The 19,817-nt window shown below is 55.9% G+C and overlaps 2 protein-coding genes across 11 annotated transcripts in view; both read left to right on the plus strand.

The window, feature by feature from the left end:
* The window catches only part of FRMPD3 (FERM and PDZ domain containing 3), a 94,064-nt gene extending 84,073 nt beyond the window's left edge, over window positions 1-9,991 (plus strand). For 6 of the 8 annotated variants that reach the window (XM_053274253.1, XM_053274248.1, XM_053274249.1 and 3 more), the window contains 2 exons: window positions 1,232-2,083; window positions 5,487-9,991. In XM_053274253.1, coding sequence (XP_053130228.1) covers window positions 1,232-2,083; window positions 5,487-8,341 — 3,707 coding nt within the window. In that variant the 3' untranslated portion in view covers window positions 8,342-9,991. The remainder of the gene's footprint in view (window positions 1-1,231; window positions 2,084-5,486) is intronic. The other 2 variants (XM_053274251.1, XM_053274252.1) reach the window with 1 other exon arrangement.
* Window positions 9,992-13,010: 3,019 nt separating this feature from the next.
* PRPS1 (phosphoribosyl pyrophosphate synthetase 1) lies at window positions 13,011-19,488 on the plus strand. Of its 3 annotated transcripts, none has more exons than XM_053273773.1 (7): window positions 13,011-13,378; window positions 15,063-15,246; window positions 15,795-15,893; window positions 16,248-16,372; window positions 16,926-17,099; window positions 17,814-17,973; window positions 18,077-19,488. In XM_053273773.1, exons 1-7 carry the CDS (start codon window positions 13,257-13,259, stop codon window positions 18,167-18,169), a joined length of 957 nt encoding a protein of 318 aa, XP_053129748.1. In that variant the 5' UTR covers window positions 13,011-13,256; the 3' UTR covers window positions 18,170-19,488. The 3 variants fall into 3 exon arrangements, with proteins under 3 accessions (XP_053129748.1, XP_053129750.1, XP_053129749.1); XM_053273775.1 differs by lacking the exon at window positions 13,011-13,378 and adding an exon at window positions 13,504-13,646; XM_053273774.1 differs by lacking the exon at window positions 13,011-13,378 and adding an exon at window positions 13,955-14,158.
* The last annotated feature ends 329 nt before the right edge of the window (window positions 19,489-19,817 follow it).

The raw sequence follows: 19,817 nt of genomic DNA on the forward strand, positions 1-19,817 counted from the left end.
CCAATCTAGTCTGTTCTGACCATCAGCAGCTCTCCAAGCAAAGAGAAACCTTGCCCAGCCCTGCTACCTGAGAGCCTTTTTCGAGAGATGTCAGTTAGAGGGATGGGAATCGGGATCTTCTGCAGGTCAAGCAGGTGCTCTGACCTCTCGAGCTCAGTACTGTCTGCTCAGACTGGCAGCAACTTGCAAGATCTTGGCCTTTCCAGCACCTGTTTTCCTCTTTGGTGGGGAAAGTGGAGATGCTGCCAGTGATTGAAGGAAGCCAGGACCCTCTGCATCAAAGCAGGTGGGCTGCTGTTGACCTTTCCCAATGGTCTCTCTGCCAGTGCACAAAATCTAGGGATGAGAGAGATCTGGGGATACTTAGGTCTTACCTCCTAGCTTTCTGGACGAGGGATGCTCGTCCAGACCATGCGAGGACCTAAAATCTATGTTTCCCTGAGGTGGTCCAGCTCTGGGTTGTACCACTTTAGGTGGCAGGTGGGGGTGTACATGACATGATACTCCTCCATGCAGTAAAGTTCCCTGCATTTAGAAAATGAGTGTGTCAGGGAGGAGGCTTGACTAGAAGTATCCTTCCTGACATGCAAGCCTTCTGTGCGCAGGAGTGTTTTTATTTTTGCCTGGAGGAGCGTTCTGTCACACGCATCCCTCCTGCAGTCTGAAGTGGCACATCCCAGACACAGCTGGGGTGCCTGTTACTACTACGACAGATATTTATTTCGCGCTTTTCAACAAAAGTTCCCAAAGCAGTTGTTCTAGGGAGATAAATAAATAAGAGGGATCCCTATCCCCAAAGGGATCACAATTCAAAAATAAACATAAGATAGACACCAGCAACAGCCACTGTGCTGATGGGGGATATCCTCACCTCTGTGAGAATAAGAGCCACCCTGGGATAATTCACACCCGCCTTTTCAGCAGTGCCTACCAGCTTCTAGGAGCAGCTGAGGAAGTGCCATTTCCTGCTCTGTGGGGTGTGCAAGTTAGCGCACCTGCTCTGCTGCTTGATCAGCAGCCTCTACCCACGGTGGGCAGGTGCCAGGGGAAGCCATCCTTTCTGCCATGCCATGCGAGGTTCTCTCACTGATGTGGCAAGGGGGGAGCCTTTGCTGCCCCTGCCTCTCCCTGCCTGCCTGTTGATGTGCATTTGAAACAGCCGCCAGAGAGCCTTCTCCTTCCCCGCCCGGTGCAGGGTCCTAACGATGACCCCCTTGCTCTTTTGCTTCAGATTATGCCACTGCGCCCCCCGCCGCCCACCGGCCTGCTGCTGCGGCGGGGCACCTGGGAAAGAAAGAGAGCGGGGTCCTGGGTGGCGCTGTCCCCAGCCCCGGGGAGTGCAGCCCTCGAAGCCCCCTGGCCGCGGACTCGGAGCTCGTCAGCTTTTGCTACCTGCACATGCGAGAGCAGAGGAAAGAGCGCAAGAGCCGGATGGACATCAATGAAAACCTGATCTTCTTCAAGGAGGCCCGGCCCCGGACCAAGTCGGACCCTACCCCCAAGAGCTCGGGGCAAGACTGCAACAGGGGCCCCCAGGACTACGACCCAGACGGCCTCGACCGGGAGTGCTGGGCCAACCGTGCCCGGGCCAGCACCATGGACAGCCATGGAGGCGGGGGACCGAGCAAGGCCCTGCACTCCTACTGCGACTCCTGCAAAGCCAAAGTGAAGGGGCTCCCGGCTCCACGGCGAGGGGGCAACCCGGGCAGCTCCCGCAGCACCATGGTGGACCTGATGTCCCTCCCACCTCCAGGCAGCGACGAGGAAGAGGACGAGACGACCTCGCTGCTCCCTGCCATTGCTGCCCCGCCCCCCGGCTTCCGGGACAACAGCTCCGACGAGGACGACTCCAAGCGCCGGGCGGCAGCCGTGGCCGCAGTGGCACAGGGCCAGGAGCAAGGCCGCCACCTCTGCGGGATCCTCTACGACGAGATCCCCGTGACACTCATCGACAGCGTGCAGACAAGGACAGTCCGGGACCATGCCCAGGATCTGGACGATGCCCTGGTGTCCACCCTGCAGGCCCTGGAAGCTCTGGCTGCCTCCGAGGATGGCCTGCACCCTCAGACTCAGCAGACAGCAGGTACCAGCCTGGGAGCGGATGCCTTGAATCGGAGCTGCAGCCTGCTGTGCTGGCTGTGCTAAAGGGGGAGGGTGGCCTAGGGACCGTGTCCCCTCTAACCGGGATTCCCAGATGTTGTTGACTACAGCTCCCATAATCCCCAAGCAAAGGCTATTGCAGCTGGGGATGCTGGGAGTTGTAGTCAACAGCATCTGGGAGTCACTGTTGGAGGGGACACTGCTCCTAGGTGTTCTGGCATTGAATATATCAGTGTTCTTCATTGTAAGGCCTGGGGGCCAGTGGCAGCCCCCATCAACCCTAAGTGTTGATCCCTGACTAATTGTTTTAGTGACGCTTTGGCCCAGGCAGAGTTCTCTGCACAGGCCCCCTGGCACCCGCCATATTTATCTTTCATAATATTGTTAATGAGACTATTCTGAAATGCTGGCTAAACACTCAAATTGGGCTTTGGGGCTAACATGGGGAATCAGTGTGACTATATGGAACAGTTCATTTCAGAATAAATTTGTGCAAGATTTTGGTCTGGAACAATCAGATTTATTTAGGGATTGTTGGGGTACAGGAAAAGAAAAAGATTGATTAGGCAAGGTGAGGAGCCAATTAACCCAACAGTATTAGCTAGAGTCTCCCATAGAGGCGTTTTAGCTTAAGGTCCGAATTGTCAATTAAATCAGCTTTGCCTGAGAAAAGACCAAGATGTAGGTTTAAAGAGGAGAGAGAAGGGAGCAACGAGATTAGGCAGTTAGTATTAGTGGTCCTGATCCGTCGGTGTGTTGGTTCCACTTGCAGTGTACAAGAAACCTTCCTTGCAGGGGGGTGGCAGTAGAAAAGCAGGAATGAGAAAGGGTGAGGAGCAAAGAGCTACCACTACCTTGAGAACCAGCAGGGCAAAGCTCCATGTGAAGTCTGATTCCAAATCTGATGCCCACTCTGGGGTATTTGTACTCAGAAACATATCCCGAGGCAATGCTTAAGTCAGGGGCTAAAAACTCTGTGTAACAAAGGAGTTCATGTTTACATGAACCTGCCGGCCCCGGGGGGGGGGGGGCGTGTTCTTTAAGAAACAAAAGAAGGAAATGGATGGTCGAGTGTAGCGTACTGGATGGGTGAACTCAAAAGCCTTATCAGAGACCAGGGCGCATTTTCTAGAGAGAGAAATCGGTTTCTTTTTCTGTTAACGATCCTACCTTTGGGTCCTTGCCAGCTCATTAATGCAGTGATAGGAGGCTGGGGGCGTGTACCATGCTTATCTGAGCAAAGCTAATCTCATTGGGAAGGGAGTTAGCTATTTTTGCTTGTGAAAGCCTCTTTGATCCCCATCTGCTTGCTAGCTTCCTCCCTTTTTGCAAAAGAAAGGCCATGGTGGTCTCCCTGCAGCCTTTGTTAATCTGATCATAGGAACATAGGAAGCTGCCATATACTGAGTCAGTCCATTGGTCTATCTAGCTCAGTATTGTCTTCACAGACTGGCAGCGGGCAGAGATCTCTCTCAGCCCTATCTTGGAGATGCTGCCAGGGAGGGAACTTGGAACCTTCTGCTCTTCCCAGAGCGGCTCCATCCCCTGAGGGGAATACCTTCCTTACACATCAAGTCTCCCATTCAACCCTCCTTAGCTAGGGGGACAAGTCATGCTTGCTACACAAGACCGGCTCTCCTCCAGTGCTGCCCCATGTTTGCATGATAAGGGCATGTGCAAAGTTCACAATCCTGTGAGCTCAAGTGTCCAAGATGGCTGCAAGCCCGCAACTCCCAATCGCACAGAGGGACGCTGTCTGCAGTCCCAAGACAAGCTGTTTCTGTAACAACATCAGCCTTGTGATGTGACTGTGTTCCAATTCTTTACGGTTTATGGCTGCCACATTCTGATTTTTAGGATGTTATTGCTCATCATCATAGTTTGGCGCGCCTCTGCCGGGGCACTGAGGCAAGAGTGCTCATGCATGGGGTCTTTCTAAAAAAAGAGATGCTGCCACTGCCCCCACCCCCACACAGCTCCACCATGCTGGTGGCCCCCCACAACTCTCATCCCCCCCCCCCGCCACCTTTCACCAATAGAATGTCGTTCTTCAAAGCCTGAGGAGCACAATTTTTGCTCGATTTTTGACAAGTTGCAGGTGTAGGGGTTTCCACCCTCCCACTTTGCTGTTCTCCGGATACGGCCCTGTGGGTGCCGGATTGGTGCTAGCCCAGGTGTAGCATAAGGAGAGGGTTCTCATAGGCTGCCCAGCCCCCTACTCTGTAGCCTCCCCATCCAGAGAGCCCTCCCTCGCTCTCGGGCTGTTTCAAGGGTTCAGCAGGGCCTGGAGCTGATTCCCTCCTCCTCCTGCTGCTGCTGCTGCTGCTGCTAAGCCCAAGAAGCCCTCTGAGGCTGGAGTGGCTGCACACAAGACAGTGGTGGTGCATGAAACTGCAGCATTGGCTGCTCCCAGAGGCTGCATTCTTGCTATGGCTGGCATTTTCAGCCAGAAGCAGCTAACCACGTGGGAGGGGGCAGGGAACCAAAGGAGGCACATCTGCCTCTTCTTCCTGGAGCTCTGTGTGCTCCTCCCTCTCCTGCCCTGCAGGCTGGCCATTCATCAGGTAGAGCTGTGTGGCTCTCATTAATGCTGGGGCGGGAGAGAGAGAGGAGTAAACAGAGCTCTGGGAAGCAGAGGCAGCTGTGCCTCCTTTGGCGTGCATGCCACACACCCCAGGGCATTAGGGCGAGCCGCTCTTGTCTTCAGCCGAGCAGCTGCCGGGGTGAGCCAGCTGGCTGCAGTCATCGTCTCATCCCCATGGGGAGTCTGCACCAGCCGCAAGAGGGAGGTTGCCATTTGAGAACCCTCCTTGCACTGTTCCCTCTTACAGGGATCCCCAGATGTTGCTGACGGCAACTCCCAGAGTCCCCAAACAAAAGCCATTGCAGCTGGGGATTCTGGGAGTTGTAGTCAGCAACATCTGGGAATCCCTGTTAGAGGGGACACTGCCTCCTTGCCTGGAATTTGGGGTGTCCCAAGCACGGGGAGAAAAGCCAGAACCAGGCAGAGCCATCTCGCCAGCCCTTCCCTGCTCCTTTAGGGATGGGGAGGAGAAATGATGCCCCTCAGGTCTTCCATGCCTCCCTCAGTCTTCTGAGGGGCTGCCTGTGTGCCCTGAGACCAGCTCCTCTCCTGCCTTCAGATCCTCCACTTGTATAACCTGACCATTTTCAATTCTAACCCACCATGGATACCTTGGAAGAAAGGCAGCTTGTATACAAATGCCATAAATAAAGGAACAAAATGGGCGGGGTTCCTTCAAAATGGCAGCCTATTCTTTGGAACTGCCACCACCACCACCGGGGTGGGGTGGGGTCCTGGTTTCACATTCCTCCCCACCCCACCAGTGCCCAACTCGTAACGCCCAGCTTGTTTCTTTCTCCAGGCCTGATTGTTCTGGCGGCCATCACCCCTGAGTCTTCGCTGGACTCCGGCCACGAAACCAACTCTTCGGAGCTCGCTGACGTCTCGGAGGTGGTCTCGGCGATGAAGCAGCACCAGAACGCCACCTACTTCCTGGCTCAACACATCAACCAGGAGAGCCTCCTGGCCAGGAAGGAGCTTCCCTTCCGCATCCAGGGCTGCACGGCACAGGCCGTTCTCGCTTCGCCTTACACCCTCCGGCACCAGGAGCCGGGCTCGTCCCCAAAGACGGCCCTCGCCAGCCAAAACCCCAGCCTGCCCTGTGGCAGGAGCAAGCAAGACCCGCCCCACGTGGGGAGAAGCTACTCCTTGGCCGTCCAGCCCGTCCTCTCCAAACAGCTCAACGAGCCAAAGAGCAAAGGGGCCCCAACGCCGAGCTCCGAGTGCAAGGGCCCCGGGCCCCACAAAGCAGCCTCCTTGGACATGCCCTTGCAGGGCCTTCTGGCTGCCCCTGGCCGCCAGCCGCCAGGGCAGAACAAGCCACCTAAGGAGGTCCGGCTGAGCCCCAAGCTCGTCCTGGAGGCCAGAAGCGGGGTGACGCCTGCCCTCATTTCTGCGGCTCTGCAGCAGGTCACTGGCCACCAGGCCTCGCCCTGCCCAGCCGCCACGGCAGAGCCTCCGGCTGAAGAGAACACTCCCACCAGGAGCCACAGCTGCAGGCGGCAAGTGGGGGGCAAGCCTCTGAAGCACTTGGTGAGCCAGCCTGCCCCTGAGCCTGCCTGCAGGTCTGTCCCGCAGCAGCAGCAGCCAGGGGAGGCTTCTCCACAGCCCCGAGGGTCCCACGGCAGCAGCCAAGCAGGTGCAAGTCTCCCTCGCTCCCCAGCAGGAGAAGACAAGCTGGCCTCCTCCAAAAACGGCCCGCCAAAGGGAAGCCAGGAGCCTGTAGAGAAGCTGGGGGGCGAGGAGCTCGGCCAGAAGGCGGGGAGCCAGGCAGCCAGCCCGGCCTGCCTGAAACAGGTGGTTCTTGCAGGAGAAAAAGGACCTCATGATCCTTGTGCTAGGAGCCTCTGTGGCGAGGCGACCGGCCTGAGGTCCCCAGCGGCCAAAGGCGGGAGCGTTTTCAGGAGCCCCGGCAAGGATCCAAGAGGGCAGGTCCAGCTGGGGCCCAGGGCTGAGGGCCTGGCCGCCAGCTCTGCGCCTTCCCCCAAACCTGAAAAGGTCCTGGAGGCAGCTTTGCATGATGCCGACGTCCCGGCTAAGCCCAGAGTGGCCAAGGCCCCATTCCGGTTAAGGAACCTCTTTTCTGCCACCTTCCCGACACGCCTCAAGAAGGAGACAGACGAGCGGCAGGTCCAGTTGCAGAAGGTGAAGCAATACGAGTTGGAGTTCTTGGAGGAGCTGCTGAAGCCCAAGGCCCAGGGGGACGCCCCGCCCCCGGAGTACCTGCTCCCTTCCGCGCCGGGGCTCTGCAGCTGCCAGCCCAAGACCAGCCCCGTGCAACAGGTCCCCGGGGTGTCTCGGGAGCAGAGGCGCAGCTGCGATTGCAAACGTATCAGCCGAGGAGCCTGGCCCCAGCCCAGCCAGTTACCGGAGCCGGAACCAGAAAGGCGAGGGAGGGAGAAGGCCCAGAAGCAGGCGGAGATGCTGAGAGGCAGCAGCGTCAAGAGCCCATTCAAGGGCAGCCGGATCCGGTCCACGAGCCTGGAGTCCAGAGACCGCCGGACCGATCCCGAGAACAGCCTCTCGTGCTTGACAACCTGTGCGTCCCGAGGAGAGTGCATGGGTGCGCCACACTACAAGAAGCTGATGCGCAGATACAGCGTCAGTGAGCTGGACAAGACCGACCAGGCACCTCTGACCTCTGAGGTCTACCAGTGCACGTATCCAGCCAAACCGAAACCCTCGCAGAAGGAAGGTGAAGCTCAGGGGCCTGCACAGGCGTCTGCCTTGAAGAGCAAACCCCAGGAGCCGCCTGCGACAGGGACAGACCCCTCCTACATGCAGATTGCGCAGGAAAAGAAGAGCCAGAAGGAGCACACCGTGTTCTCCCTCCAAGAGGATGTGTACCCCAGCCATGCCGAGCTGCCGGAGGAGGACATGGAGGGCGAGAAGTGCTGTTCCATCCGGTACTGCTTCTACTACCGGAAGTGTGACATGGCAGACGACGGGAGCGAGAAAGACGAGCTCTCCTACTCCATCCCCATGCAGCTCCTCCCGGGAATGAAACTTGACAGCCAAGTCGTCCCGGTTGTCAGCAGGACGCTCCAGGTGCTGGATGCCACCACCTGCAGCAGCCCTGATGACAACCAGACCCAGGAGATCGACCTGCGGACGTCCACCTTTGAGGGAAGCCTGGCTAAGATCCACGCCCTGCGAGGCCACACCTACACCCTGCCGGACGGGTTCCTGGCTGCGCAGCTGGACACCAACCAGCTCTTGACCATCCTGCGGCAGTGTGTCGTGAACCCTGAAGTGCAGGAGGGCAAGCGCTACCTCTCGCAGCTGGCGGAGTACAAGCAGGAGCTGGCCCTCAAGTTCAAGGAGTTCCGCGCCTCCTGCCGGAGGGTGGCCGCGGTGGACAAGAGCCCCACCCGCATGCTGCTGGCCATCACCAGCAGCTTCCAGGTGCTGGGCAGCCTGATCGAGACCTTTGTGCGGCTGGTCTACGTGGTGCGCTCCGAGACGCAGCGCCAGGCGCTGCTGGCCAAAGTCGAGGAGGTGGTGCGGAACTACACCTTCCTGCTCAGGGCGGCCGAGGAGTCGACGGTCAGGACGGTGAGCCAGCGGGACCAGGCGGCCGAGCCCCTGCCCCGGCAGTCGGTGACCACCGTCATGAGCACCCTCACGCGCTCCTTGAAGACGCTGATGAACAAGTAAGCCAGCCTCTGCTGGAGCCGCCAGCCTCCTGTCCGCGTGCCGAGAGCCGGCAGTGCCTGAGCTTCTGCAGAGGGCTGTGGGCGGGAGCTCTCTTCTGCCCACAGCCGGGAGAAGAGCTGTGGAACCCAAAGAAGAGACCCGGGAGCCTCGCAAACTTGCCAGCAGCTGCCCTGCATGCCTGCCATGCCGTCTGCCCCGTGTGGGGAGACTCCGCTTGCCACGAGGGCCCACTCCCATCTCCTTGTGGGCCGTCCCTGCAAAGGCAGCGGGCATCTTTTGCTTCCCTGGGCCTTCCTGAATGTACACAACGGAGCCAGGGCCACTCGCTTTGGTCCCAGTGGGACCCACCTGGGCCCTGGCCTCTCTCTCGTGCCTCCAAAGTCTAGCGATGCAGCGTTTAACTCGCAGAAAAATGTAACCAGAAGCCGGCTGATCCCTGCTGCCACAACACAGGCAGATCTCCAGCAGGGACACCTCAAGTGTCTAAGCAGAGGGGAGGAGTCCTGCCTGGCTGGGCTGATCCACTGAGCCTCCGAGTACCTTGCAGGCCAGATGTGGAGCCGCCGCTAGGAGACAGTCGCCATTGCCACCCCCCCCCTTCCCAGAGGCTGCCGCCACAACGCAGGTGCAGCCGCAACTTCCTCTGTACCCCACCTCTAGCTCTGTGCAGCATGTGACTGTTTGCTGGGCAGGGAGCAGCAGCTACTGGGTCGGACCAGAATCACAAGAGTACCCAAAGGACCATCTGGAAGTTGCTGCCGAGGCCCCTCCATTGGCGGGGAGGGCAGGGGGTGTCTGCACTCTCTTTTCTATCTCCACTGGACTGTTTGTGAGTTTAGAGAAATGTTCTTTCGTAGTGGAGGGTTGTTTGAATATATCATGGGTGCCTCTTTGCTCTTACCTTCCTCCCTTGTCCTCACCCCAGTCCAGCCTCCAGACAGAGCCAAGCAGAGCACCTTAAGGGGGACACCCTTCTCCCCTCCCACCCACAAAGCAGAGCAGAGGGGAGACCTCTCATGTCCTGTGTCCACCTTGAAGGCACTGTGGAGTCTCACCCACCATGAGAATTGGGGGCAGAGCAGTGCCCAGTGGGGCGGGCTCCCGGTCTCTCTCCGAAGTGTCCATATGGAAAGGAATCTCCCTCATCTGAGGCAGAAGGGTGATTGACCACTCAGGAAGCGGGCCCTGGGTTCTGGAGAGTGTGCTATGAGCCAAGGTCCCAACGGACTTCCTCCCCTCTCTCTATTTTTAATACGAGGTACCTTTGCAATAGTTCCTATTTACTTAAGAGTTCTGGAGATGCACATGCTGTGCTTTTAAACACACCCAGTGCAATATGCCCTCTGGCCCATGGCTGTCCCAAACCCTGCCTGTTACCCACAAGGAAGGAGTGCCCTTGTGGGATGCACAGCAGGTCCAGCAGGCTCGTCATGTGCCAAGTGGCCCTTTGGCCTCCCCTGGCTCATAGCCGCCTCCTGTAAGCCTCTCTGCTGAACAGGGAGGAAACTTTTTTAAGATGTCTGTATATGTATAAATATATGAAAACTATATATATATATATAATTATACAGATATATATATATATATATAAAAAACATATATATATACAAATTTATGTCTTGTTTTACAAACAAGGGAGAGTAAATATATTAATCTTAATATCAAACTTGCTGTTTCTGAGCTTTCTCTTAGAGTGGTGTGGACTTTCTTGAAAAATAAGGAGGCTAAAGGAGAGAAAGCTGTAGATCAAAGACCTTCCGGAAACCTGGAGCTTTCCCAGACAGCAGGCTTTGTCGTGAGTTTACTGAGAGGCTTTACTGCGAATTCAAAGTGTCTCCCCCCCCCCAATGACGGGAAAAGTGGATTTTTTAACCCTCGATATAAATTGGGCTATGCTCTAACATGTAATGAAAAACCTGAGTTGTGTGTGAAGTGCTCCCTGATAGCTTGCTGGCTGATATGTGCACACACACACCGTCCATTCCGGAGGAGATGTGAACTAAAAGCCGGGTGTAAAAAACTTCCTGGAAATGATCTGAGCCATCTGAAACAGAAATGTTGATAGTTCTGGGTGCTTTCCAGATTGCACGCTACCACAGTGTCATGGCGTATCCCTTAAGTGTCCTTCCGTACTGCCTGTGTTTCAGCATCGCGGTTCCTGCACTTTAAGCAAGGTGCTGTTCACATTTCTGATGCTTTCTTTCATGTTTTATTGCTGCATTACGGCCCTGTAACGTCACATGCGCGTTGCAAAAAATAATAATAATAGCTGTATTTGCCCATTGTAGGAGGCAACAGATTTAAACTGGTTTTAAACTGGCACCACAAAACATTGCAGTTTACACCACTGTTTGCAGTGTATAGCTCACTATCTGGAAACCACCCTGGTTGCCCAAGCTCGAGAAGGATAGCTTAGAACTAGATGTAGAGTGAGAAAGGGCCACTCGAAGGCTCAAAAGCTTGCAGTGTCCTCTATGTAAGAGAAAGCAGATGCGGTTGGAAATCTGGGCTGGTGTAGAATGGGAAAAAGCTTTATAAACCTAAGGATGTGGAGAACGCCATGGTTTTCACTCACTCACACGAGAGAGGGATTCTGGATCACTTACATAGATCTGCAGAAGTTCTAGAACAGACCAAAGGGAAAGGACTGTGTCACACAAAACATAGTTGAATGCAGGGTTTCCAGCCTTGAGTCCCCAGATGTTGTGGGACTAGTTCCCATCATGCTCAGCTGCAAAGGCTGATGCTGGGAGCTGTAGTCCAACAACAGATTGGGACTCCCTGCATTAATGTATGGAATTTAGTACTGTGTGATGCAGGGATAATAAACACTGAAGAGAGGTTAGACAAGGCAGCAGATGGAGGGCCTATCAGCAGCTAATCACCATGGTGACCGAACAACATCTGCATGTACAGGGACACAGTGTACTTCCCAGAGGTGGGTGCTGGGGTCAAGGGTCATCTGCTGGTCCAGTCCAGCCACCGGTCACCTTCCGCATGCTGGGGGAGGTTTTTCTGACCATGTGAATTGGTGCTCTGGGCCTGGCTGGAAACAAAATTATTTTATTTTTACATTTTCTATCCTGCTCTTCCTCCAAGGACCCCAGAGCAGTATACTACATACTTGAGTTTCTCCTCACAACAACCCTGTGAAGTAGGTTAGGCTGAGAGAGAAGTGACTGGCCCAGAGCCACCCAGCAAGTCTCATGGCTGAATGGGGATTTGAACTCAGATCTCCCCAGTCCTAGTCCAGCACTCTAACCACTACGCCAAATTACAGCTTAGTTAAAAATTAAACAATTTAAAAAGCAAGTTTAAATTGTTTTAGCAGAAAGCCTGAGAACACAGGTGTGTGTGTATGACAGCCAGAGATGGAGAAGCTATAAGAGCACTGTTCTGACAGGGAGCACACTCCAAAGCCCCGAGGCAACCACAGAGAAGGCCTGGGAGTTCTCCACACAGCAGGCTTTACCACGTTTTCTGCAGGGCTTTACTGTGGACTCAAAGTTATCCCAAGAACCTGACAAAAAAGTAGATGTTTTTTACCCCAGATATAAACCAGGCTGCACTCTAATGCGCAGTGAAAAACCCAAATTGGTGTGTGAAGTGCTCCACAATATGAACATAAGAACAGTCCTGCTGGATCAGGCAGAAGGCCCATCTAGTCCAGCATCCTGCTTCACACAGTGGCTCACTTTCATTAAATATATATATTGAAAGATTTATTTGATGTAGAAGATATGGCCTTCTTAAAGTGGCTCAGGCGGTTATTGATACGAGTTTCACAGCAATCGCGGCCACAAAGAGCAGCAGCAAAGCCCCGGCAAGCACCATGAAGTGAGAGGAGGGCTTTACTCGCAATGCGGGTTGGAGGTCTGGCTCCAGCAGGAGCTGCAGTCACAAGGAATGGTTGATCCCTGGGCTTAATACAGTGTATGTTGTGGCTGATGGGAGTTGTAGTCCAACAGCTGGAAAACCTGTCAGGGAACCAGTTGGGATCCTCCACAGGTTGGAGGTAACAAAGCAGCCAAAGGGAGGCTACTTGGGAGTGACCTTCAGCAGTCTGCCTGGCGCTTTTTCCCCCCGGCCTAGGGCTTCCTTCACAATAAAGCCTCCGGGGAAGCTCAGAGGGGCAAATGAGCAGCAGCCCGTGTTGAATTTCTGCCTGCTCCTGCTCCAGGCAAGGGGGCAGGACGCCTGAGGCCCGCAGAGGAATAGCTGTTTTGCTGGTGCAAGCTGCAGCACCGCCGAGCACGAGCCAGGGGGGCGCCCAAGAAGGCAGCTCGGGTGGCTCCGCTCTCTCTCGCGTCGCGCTGCTGTCTGCACTCAGGCTAGCTAGCCGCGCACGCGCAGCTCTACCTGACAAATAGCCGGTCTGCAGGCAGCCAGCGCGGGACAGAAGCAACGCAGGCTGCCTCCTTGGGCCTCGCCTGCCCCGGGGGCTCCTGCTGACGATCTCAATGGCGTGGGCCACTTTCTCTTCGCCCAGGCCTCGTGGCGAGCCTCCTCCCCTTCCTGGCTTCCATTCATTCATACATTCATGGCTGCCTGCCTTCCACGGCGATTGGCTGCTCCGTCATTCCTTCCGGGCAACGGCGCTGGCAGCCCCACCCCCATTGAGACGCCAACAATCGCCCAATGGGCACTCAGGAGGGCGCCTCCCGCGCTGCCACGTGACCGGCAGGCCGAGGCGATAAAAAGGGGGCGCGCCGAGCGGACAGCACAAGATGGCAGCCTAGGCAGCGCAGCAGTGGAGCCGGGGTGTCGGCGCTCCTCCTTCCTTCCCTCCTTTCCTCCCCGGCCGCCTGAAGGGCCGAGGCGGCGGCCGCCGCGGCTGGATCCCGAACGCGCGGAGGGGCGGCGCAGGGAGGCGGCGGAGGAAGCGGCGGCCCCGCCCCTGTCCCTGGCCGGCAGGATGCCCAACATCAAGCTCTTCAGCGGCAGCTCCCACCAGGACCTGTCGCAGCGCATCGCCGACCGCCTCGGCCTGGAACTGGGCAAGGTCGTCACCAAGAAGTTCAGCAACCAGGAGACCTGGTGAGGCGGCGGGTGCTGCTTCCCTCCCCCGAAACTACCGCTCCCGGCGGGCTCCGCGCGGGGCCTCCCGGGAGGCCCGTGTGGCTCCTGCCTCCCAGCGGCCCTTGCGCGCGCCGCCATGACACTGGGGTCAGCCGCGCTGGGAGAGTCCCCGCCTGCAGTCCTGGAGGAGGCGGAGAGTCGGGGCTCGGTGGCAGCGGCTAGGACAGGGGCTGCCTCTGCGGCTTCCTCGGAGGGGAACAGCGGGCCGGGGCCGGAGGCTAGGAGGGCACGTGTAGTTGGGAGGGGATAGATTGCTGGGGGCCCGGGAGCGCCCTTGAAACAGCCCCGGGCCCCGAAGAAGGCGAAGACTGCTTCTCTCTTGCCCTGGAGAACAGGATCAGGTCCGATGGACTTAAGGCAGGGGTGGGCAAACTTGGTCCTCCAGATGTTGATGGACTACAACTCCCAGCATCCCTAGCCACACTTCATTGTGTCTGGGGATGATGGGAGTTGCAATCCAGCAACATGTGGGGGGCCAAGTTTGCCCACCCCTGCCTTAAGGGACTGGAGGATAGATTTGGGTTGAACAGTAGGAAATACTTATGAATGCAAATTGGCCAGGGAGCGGGGTGGGCCCCCCACAGCAGGCCTTCAAGCAGAGGCTGGAGAGCCACTGGTTGGGGATTCTCTTCCTCTGGATTTCCTGCATCGAAGAGTTGGGTTGGTCTCTCTGAATGTCCTTCAGCTCTTGGATGCTGTGTTTGGCTGAATTCCAATAGCACATGGTACTAAGCAAAGGTGGGTTTTGAGGAACATAGGAAGCTGCCTTGTACTGAGGCATACCATTGGTCCATCTGGCTCAGTATTGTCTACACAGACTGGCAGTGACCCCTGAACACTGCAAGCAGCCTCCCCTATGTTTAGGCCTGGTCCTCACTTTCCACAGGAAGAGTGATGGAAGAATGGGCAGTGCTACGTGGAATTCGATTGGAACGCATGCTTCTCCTTGTAGACAGACAACTCTGCAGGGAGCAGGCTGGGCAGGAACTGTCCTCTTGAATGTGCTGGGCTCCTTTAATTAGTTGCAGGAAGATGTTTGTAGTGGGAGTCTCCATCAGGAACATTGATCTCGACAGTGCTACAAGTCTGGGGGTGATGGGAGGTGCCGCAAGACTTTTTGTGGTTTAGTTGCAGAAGACCAAGACGGCTGTGATCCCTCTGGAAACTGTGGTGAAGGTTCCAGAAGGTTCTTCTCCTGGTCCTCTCCTGCCCCTTGTCTGCATTCAGAGCTGGTGCTGCTGGTTCTGCCACATGTACAGAGGAAGTCTTGAGCTCATCACGTGTTCACAGTCACTAACATCACATTTTAAATGGCTAAAGGCATTGCCTGCAGGAAGCCTTTATTGCAACTGGAGGGTGATCTGCCCTGGGTGGGTCAAACCAGTAGCCTGATCCTCAGACTCGGCATGGAAGAAATTGAGGAGGGAGTCCCATAATACAGGTTTGGACTAGATGAGGATCCTAGGTCTGAAAGAGGAAGGGGAAGCCTGCAGCTTCTCCATTTTCCTAAGTCCATTATTTTTATAACTGGGGAGCGGGGAGACCCGCAGCCGCTGTGGCCTGTTCAATTTTCTAGCACGACCTGACACTTGAGGCAGCAGAAGTGCTGGGGTTGTCAGCTGGCTGTCTCTGTCCCCTTCAGCGTGGAAATCGGGGAGAGTGTGCGTGGTGAAGATGTCTACATCGTGCAAAGTGGCTGTGGAGAAATCAATGATAACCTGATGGAGCTTCTGATCATGATCAATGCCTGCAAGATTGCCTCTGCCAGCCGTGTTACCGCCGTCATCCCCTGCTTCCCTTATGCTCGCCAGGACAAGAAGGACAAGGTTTGACTGAAGGGGCTTTTCTGAATGGCAGAGAGGTGTGTGTGCATGGGGTAGAGCGGGGTGGGGTGGGGGGCGTGTACTTGGCCAGCCTCTCTAAAGCAGGCATGCGTGTTGCTGCACAAACCTATTTTAGGCTGCACATTTTAAAGAGAAGAGGTAAGGTACTTGTGTGCCTAAAGGCCTGGGGATGGTAAGGTGAGATGCCACTTTGATTTCCATGCCACATAGGTGGCTGGAGGTGTCCAGTGGAGTAGCAGCAATGAGGAGGCAGCTTTTGGAATGTGAAGTGCTCCACCTTTAGTAGCCAGAACTGCCTTTCGAAAGGGATAGATCAGAAGAGAAGCTCTTAGCGGGGGTGGGGGAGGCAACATCAGGGTTTGGAAGTGCACCTACCAGGGAGTGGGGCTCACCCTTCTGGAGAAGGAGAATATTTTGTGCACCATAAAGGCAGGATCCATGTTCAGGTCTCCATGAGGGCTCTGTTTGTTCCTCAGTTGGTCACCAGAAAGGGGCATGCTTAGGGCAAATGTGACTGCTTTCTCTTCCAGAGCCGGGCCCCAATCTCTGCCAAGCTGGTGGCGAATATGCTCTCGGTGGCCGGTGCAGACCACATCATCACCATGGACCTGCATGCCTCTCAGATCCAGGTTGGCACAGCAGGTGGCACTGGTGGGCCTGGTCTGCTTGTGTCCAGAGCTTGCTTGCAGTAGGGCCCATAAGAGGTGGTTCACCTGCCAGTCCCAGTGCCCAACATTGCTGGCATCCAGATGGCAGCTCCAGGACCTGGCTCTGAGCCCAGATGGTGTAAAGGGCCAAGTGTGCTTGAGAGGGTGGGGGAGAAAGGGTGGGGCTGCCTCCTCTGGCTCTTCCCGCTCCTTGGGAAGCCGGGGACTGACTTCTTGCTTCCTTTTATTAAAGTAATGGGAAAGCAAGTTGGGACAAGGGCTCTGCCAGGCCAGCCAGCCTCTTGAGAATGCGGTGTCCTCTCTCTCCTCCCAAAGGGTTTCTTTGACATCCCCGTGGACAACCTGTATGCTGAGCCTGCAGTGCTGAAGTGGATCAAGGAGAACATTGCTGAGTGGAAGACCTGCACGATTGTCTCGCCAGATGCTGGGGGAGCCAAAAGGTGACCGCTGAGGAAGCAGATGGGGCCTGGAGCAGCCATGGCTCCCGGTGGCCTCCCAGACTGGCACATCTCCCAATTATCCCCCCTCTCTAGCACATTTTCCCCACTTCCCGTTGTGTTGGGCTCCTAATGCACGTCTGCTTCAAACTTCCCTGGCTTCTTCGGTGCTGGCCGGAGCGCTGCAGAACACAGCCAATTATTTTTAAGGCTGCATGCAGCCAAGGACAGTCCGTTCCCTTTTCTTCCCCCATATATTGTGGATGCAGGCAGACCAGAGCCTTAGCTAGGTGGAACAAGGCACCCTCGACCCCTTTGGCCTGCAGACGCAGGGGGTGCCTCTGTCTTGCCAGGGCCTTCCTTAGCAGTAGCTAGAATACAGCAGGCTGTGTGTCCAGGGCCTGTGGCCCTGAGAGGAAACTAGGCTGCACTCATGTAATTGGCATATAGGTCACTTCTGATGCTAAGACTGCAGCCCACATCTGCAGGCTGTGTGGGGCTCTTGTCCAGTGGGGCCTTGGCCTGAGGGCTCTTTCCGGCATTCCTCTCTCCACAGAGTGACCTCCATAGCGGATCGGCTGAACGTGGACTTTGCCCTCATCCACAAGGAGCGGAAGAAGGCCAACGAGGTGGACCGCATGGTGTTGGTGGGAGACGTGAAGGACCGAGTGGCCATCCTCGTGGACGACATGGCAGACACCTGTGGAACCATCTGCCATGCCGCAGACAAGTGCGTGGGCTTCTCCACCCTGCGACCGCGTCTTTCCTGTGTGGGGAAGAAGCTGCAGCGTGGCTTGTTTGGGGAGGCTTTGTCCTGCTTTCAAATTGAAGAGCCCTGGAAGTGGGTTTGGGGATGGGTGGGTAGGTGGTGGCCCCCCCCCCCCACGCTGCTGATTCGGCAAAGGCTTTTATTGCTGAGTCCTTCGGCCTCCTGCGCTGCTTGCCAGGCTAAATTTATTTTTTTATTTCAGAGAGTCACAGGGGCTGTTCGGTGTCAGGCATGCCCTTAGGAACATAGGAAACTGCCATATGCTGAGTCAGACCATTGGTCTATCTAGCTCAGTATTGTCTTCACAGACTGGCAGTGGCTTCTCCAAGGCTGCAGGCGGGAATCTCTCTCAGCCCTATCTTGGAGATGCTGCCAGGAAGGGAACATGGAACCTTCTGCTCTTCCCAGAGCGGCTTCATCCCCTGAGGGGAATATCTTGCAGTGCTCACACTTCTAGTCTCCCATTCATATGCAACCCGGGTGGACCCTGCTTAGCTAAGGGGACAAGTCATGCTTGCTACCACAAGACCAGCTCTCCTCTCCGCCCTTCAGAAGAGGGGTGAGGGAGGCATGTTCTCTGCAGTCCTTGGCTCTCGGCCACTGAGATCTCTTTGGAATTGAAGCCAACCTCTTCCTTGAGAATGGTGTCAGCCCAATTACCTTCTCTCCCCTTAGGCTTGTTTCAGCTGGAGCCACCAAAGTGTATGCCATCCTGACTCACGGGATTTTTTCTGGGCCAGCCATTTCCCGCATCAACAATGCCTGCTTTGAAGCCGTCGTGGTCACCAACACGATCCCCCAGGAGGACAAGATGAAGCACTGCCCTAAGATCCAGGTGGGCGGGCTCTGGCAGTCGTGCTTGGCCTGGGAGAGCGGCTGGCTCAGCCTTGCAGTCTCTTAACCACTAGGCCGTCTCTTTGTTTCCCTTCCCTCTGCAGGTGATTGACATTTCCATGATCCTGGCCGAGGCCATCAGGAGGACTCACAATGGAGAATCCGTCTCATACCTCTTCAGCCATGTCCCTTTATAACAGTAGAGGCTGCAGCTTGTGTGGCTTTCTGAAAAACCAAAATGTGTTGAATTTGTGTTAAGGTTCTGTAGAAGGTTGTGCTTGTTGGAGCCCAGCCCTCCTCGACTCTGCACCTCCCAGAGCTTGGCTGGAGTCACCTGGCCAGTGCTTAGGCGGCCTCCCCCGACTGGCTTTCAAGTAGTTTAGGCTTCTAGTGACCTTGTTAAACCCTTCCCAGTCAGAGGCGAGTAGAACTGACATTACAGACTGCCACACGCGTGGGGTGGGAGGGGAAGACGTAGGCCTGTTTTCATTGTATGCAAAGATCCTGGATATCTGGGTCAGTAGCTCTCACTTGGCAGAAAGATCTGGAGGCGGGATAGAGGAGGGGTGGCTGCAGAGTTGAGGTGCTTTTGTCCGCCCATGCCGGCTTAGCTAGGGCATTGCCTTGCTTGGTTCCTGCCCTGGCTGTCGTGTCCAGTTTGTTTCATAGCCGTTGATTCTGTTAGCCTTTCAGGTGTTGTCCTGCCCTTTCCCCACCAACTTCCCGATGTTTTGTACTTGGGACTGTGAGTAATAGCATATCTGTCCCCCCAACTTGCTCCTTTCCCCATGTGGGGCAGGGGGAGCTGTTGCTGGGGAGAGGGGAGCAGGATTGTGCAGTTTGAGAAGCCTAGGGCCAGACTCCCGGGGTGTGTTCATGCTTTCTCTCGGCCGCTTTTCATAGTGAGGCGTCAAGCACAGCAGCTTATTTATTGATGCTTTTTGGCCCCCTCTTGTTAACTCCCACTTGACACTCCCACCAAGGGGCAGAGGAAACGCCAAGCCTTGTCCCCAGACACGTGGCACCAAACATCCAGGGTCACCCCAGCAATCTTTCTTGGGCGAGAGCATCGCAGCCTAGCTTGACACCATGGCCTGGTCTCAGCTGCAGAGGGGCATGGCTTGAGAAAGCCCCTTTGGTCTCTAGATGCACCAGCTCTGAGAGCATTCATTAGCTACCAGGAAAGCCGGCCTGCGGGATGAGCCTTTCCTAGCCATTGGCCACTGTGCCTTTTTACTCGACTGCTCCCTCCTGTCCCAGGGCCCAAATCGCATGGCAATGAAACCATTTATTTGTGAGTGTTTGGGGAGGGGGAGGCGTTCTGTCTGGTGTGTGTGTGTGCGCGCGTGTGTACGCAGTTGTGTGTTTGCTTTGTCCTTCATGCAGCCTCTCTCGAGCAACCGCCTCTACTCCACTCTGGGCTGAAGCTGGGGGGTGAGGATTTGGAAGGATTCCGCAGCATTCTTGTTGCTCAAGATCTCAATGAAGGAATTAAAACTTTTATTTAAAAACTTGAGTGCTGCTTTCCAGATTTGGAATTTCTGTTTCCTGAGGATACTTGAGGTTGTGCTTTCCCCCAAGAGGCTGCTTCTTCAGTCTGGTTTGAGGGGAACTGCGGCTCTGGGGGGGGCCTCAGCACTGTGCCCCTCCCCCACCAGTTTTTAGTGGCCCATAGACCACCCTAAAGGGATCGCAGAGGGGAATGCCAAACGGGTGTCACTTGGCATTGTGGCATCCAGCCAGAGCCTCCCTTTCCCAACTGTTTAAGAAGTGGGGGGAGGCTCTGGCTTGAGTGGTCATCTCATCGAAAGAAGAAGACGCTGTAGAGATGGAGGGGTGTCAGCT

The sequence above is a fragment of the Hemicordylus capensis genome, chromosome 11 (assembly GCF_027244095.1).
Source record: "Hemicordylus capensis ecotype Gifberg chromosome 11, rHemCap1.1.pri, whole genome shotgun sequence".
Taxonomy (NCBI): Eukaryota; Metazoa; Chordata; class Lepidosauria; order Squamata; family Cordylidae; genus Hemicordylus; species Hemicordylus capensis.

Excerpts from the sequence above, each read along its gene's own strand:
- PRPS1 (XM_053273773.1), top strand. The coding sequence starts at position 13,257 with ATGCCCAACATCAAGCTCTTCAGCGGCAGCTCCCACCAGGACCTGTCG. Across the intron at positions 16,373-16,925 it reads GATGCTGGGGGAGCCAAAAG|AGTGACCTCCATAGCGGATC; the intron begins GTGACCGCTGAG and ends CTCTCTCCACAG. Across the intron at positions 17,100-17,813 it reads ATCTGCCATGCCGCAGACAA|GCTTGTTTCAGCTGGAGCCA; the intron begins GTGCGTGGGCTT and ends CTCTCCCCTTAG.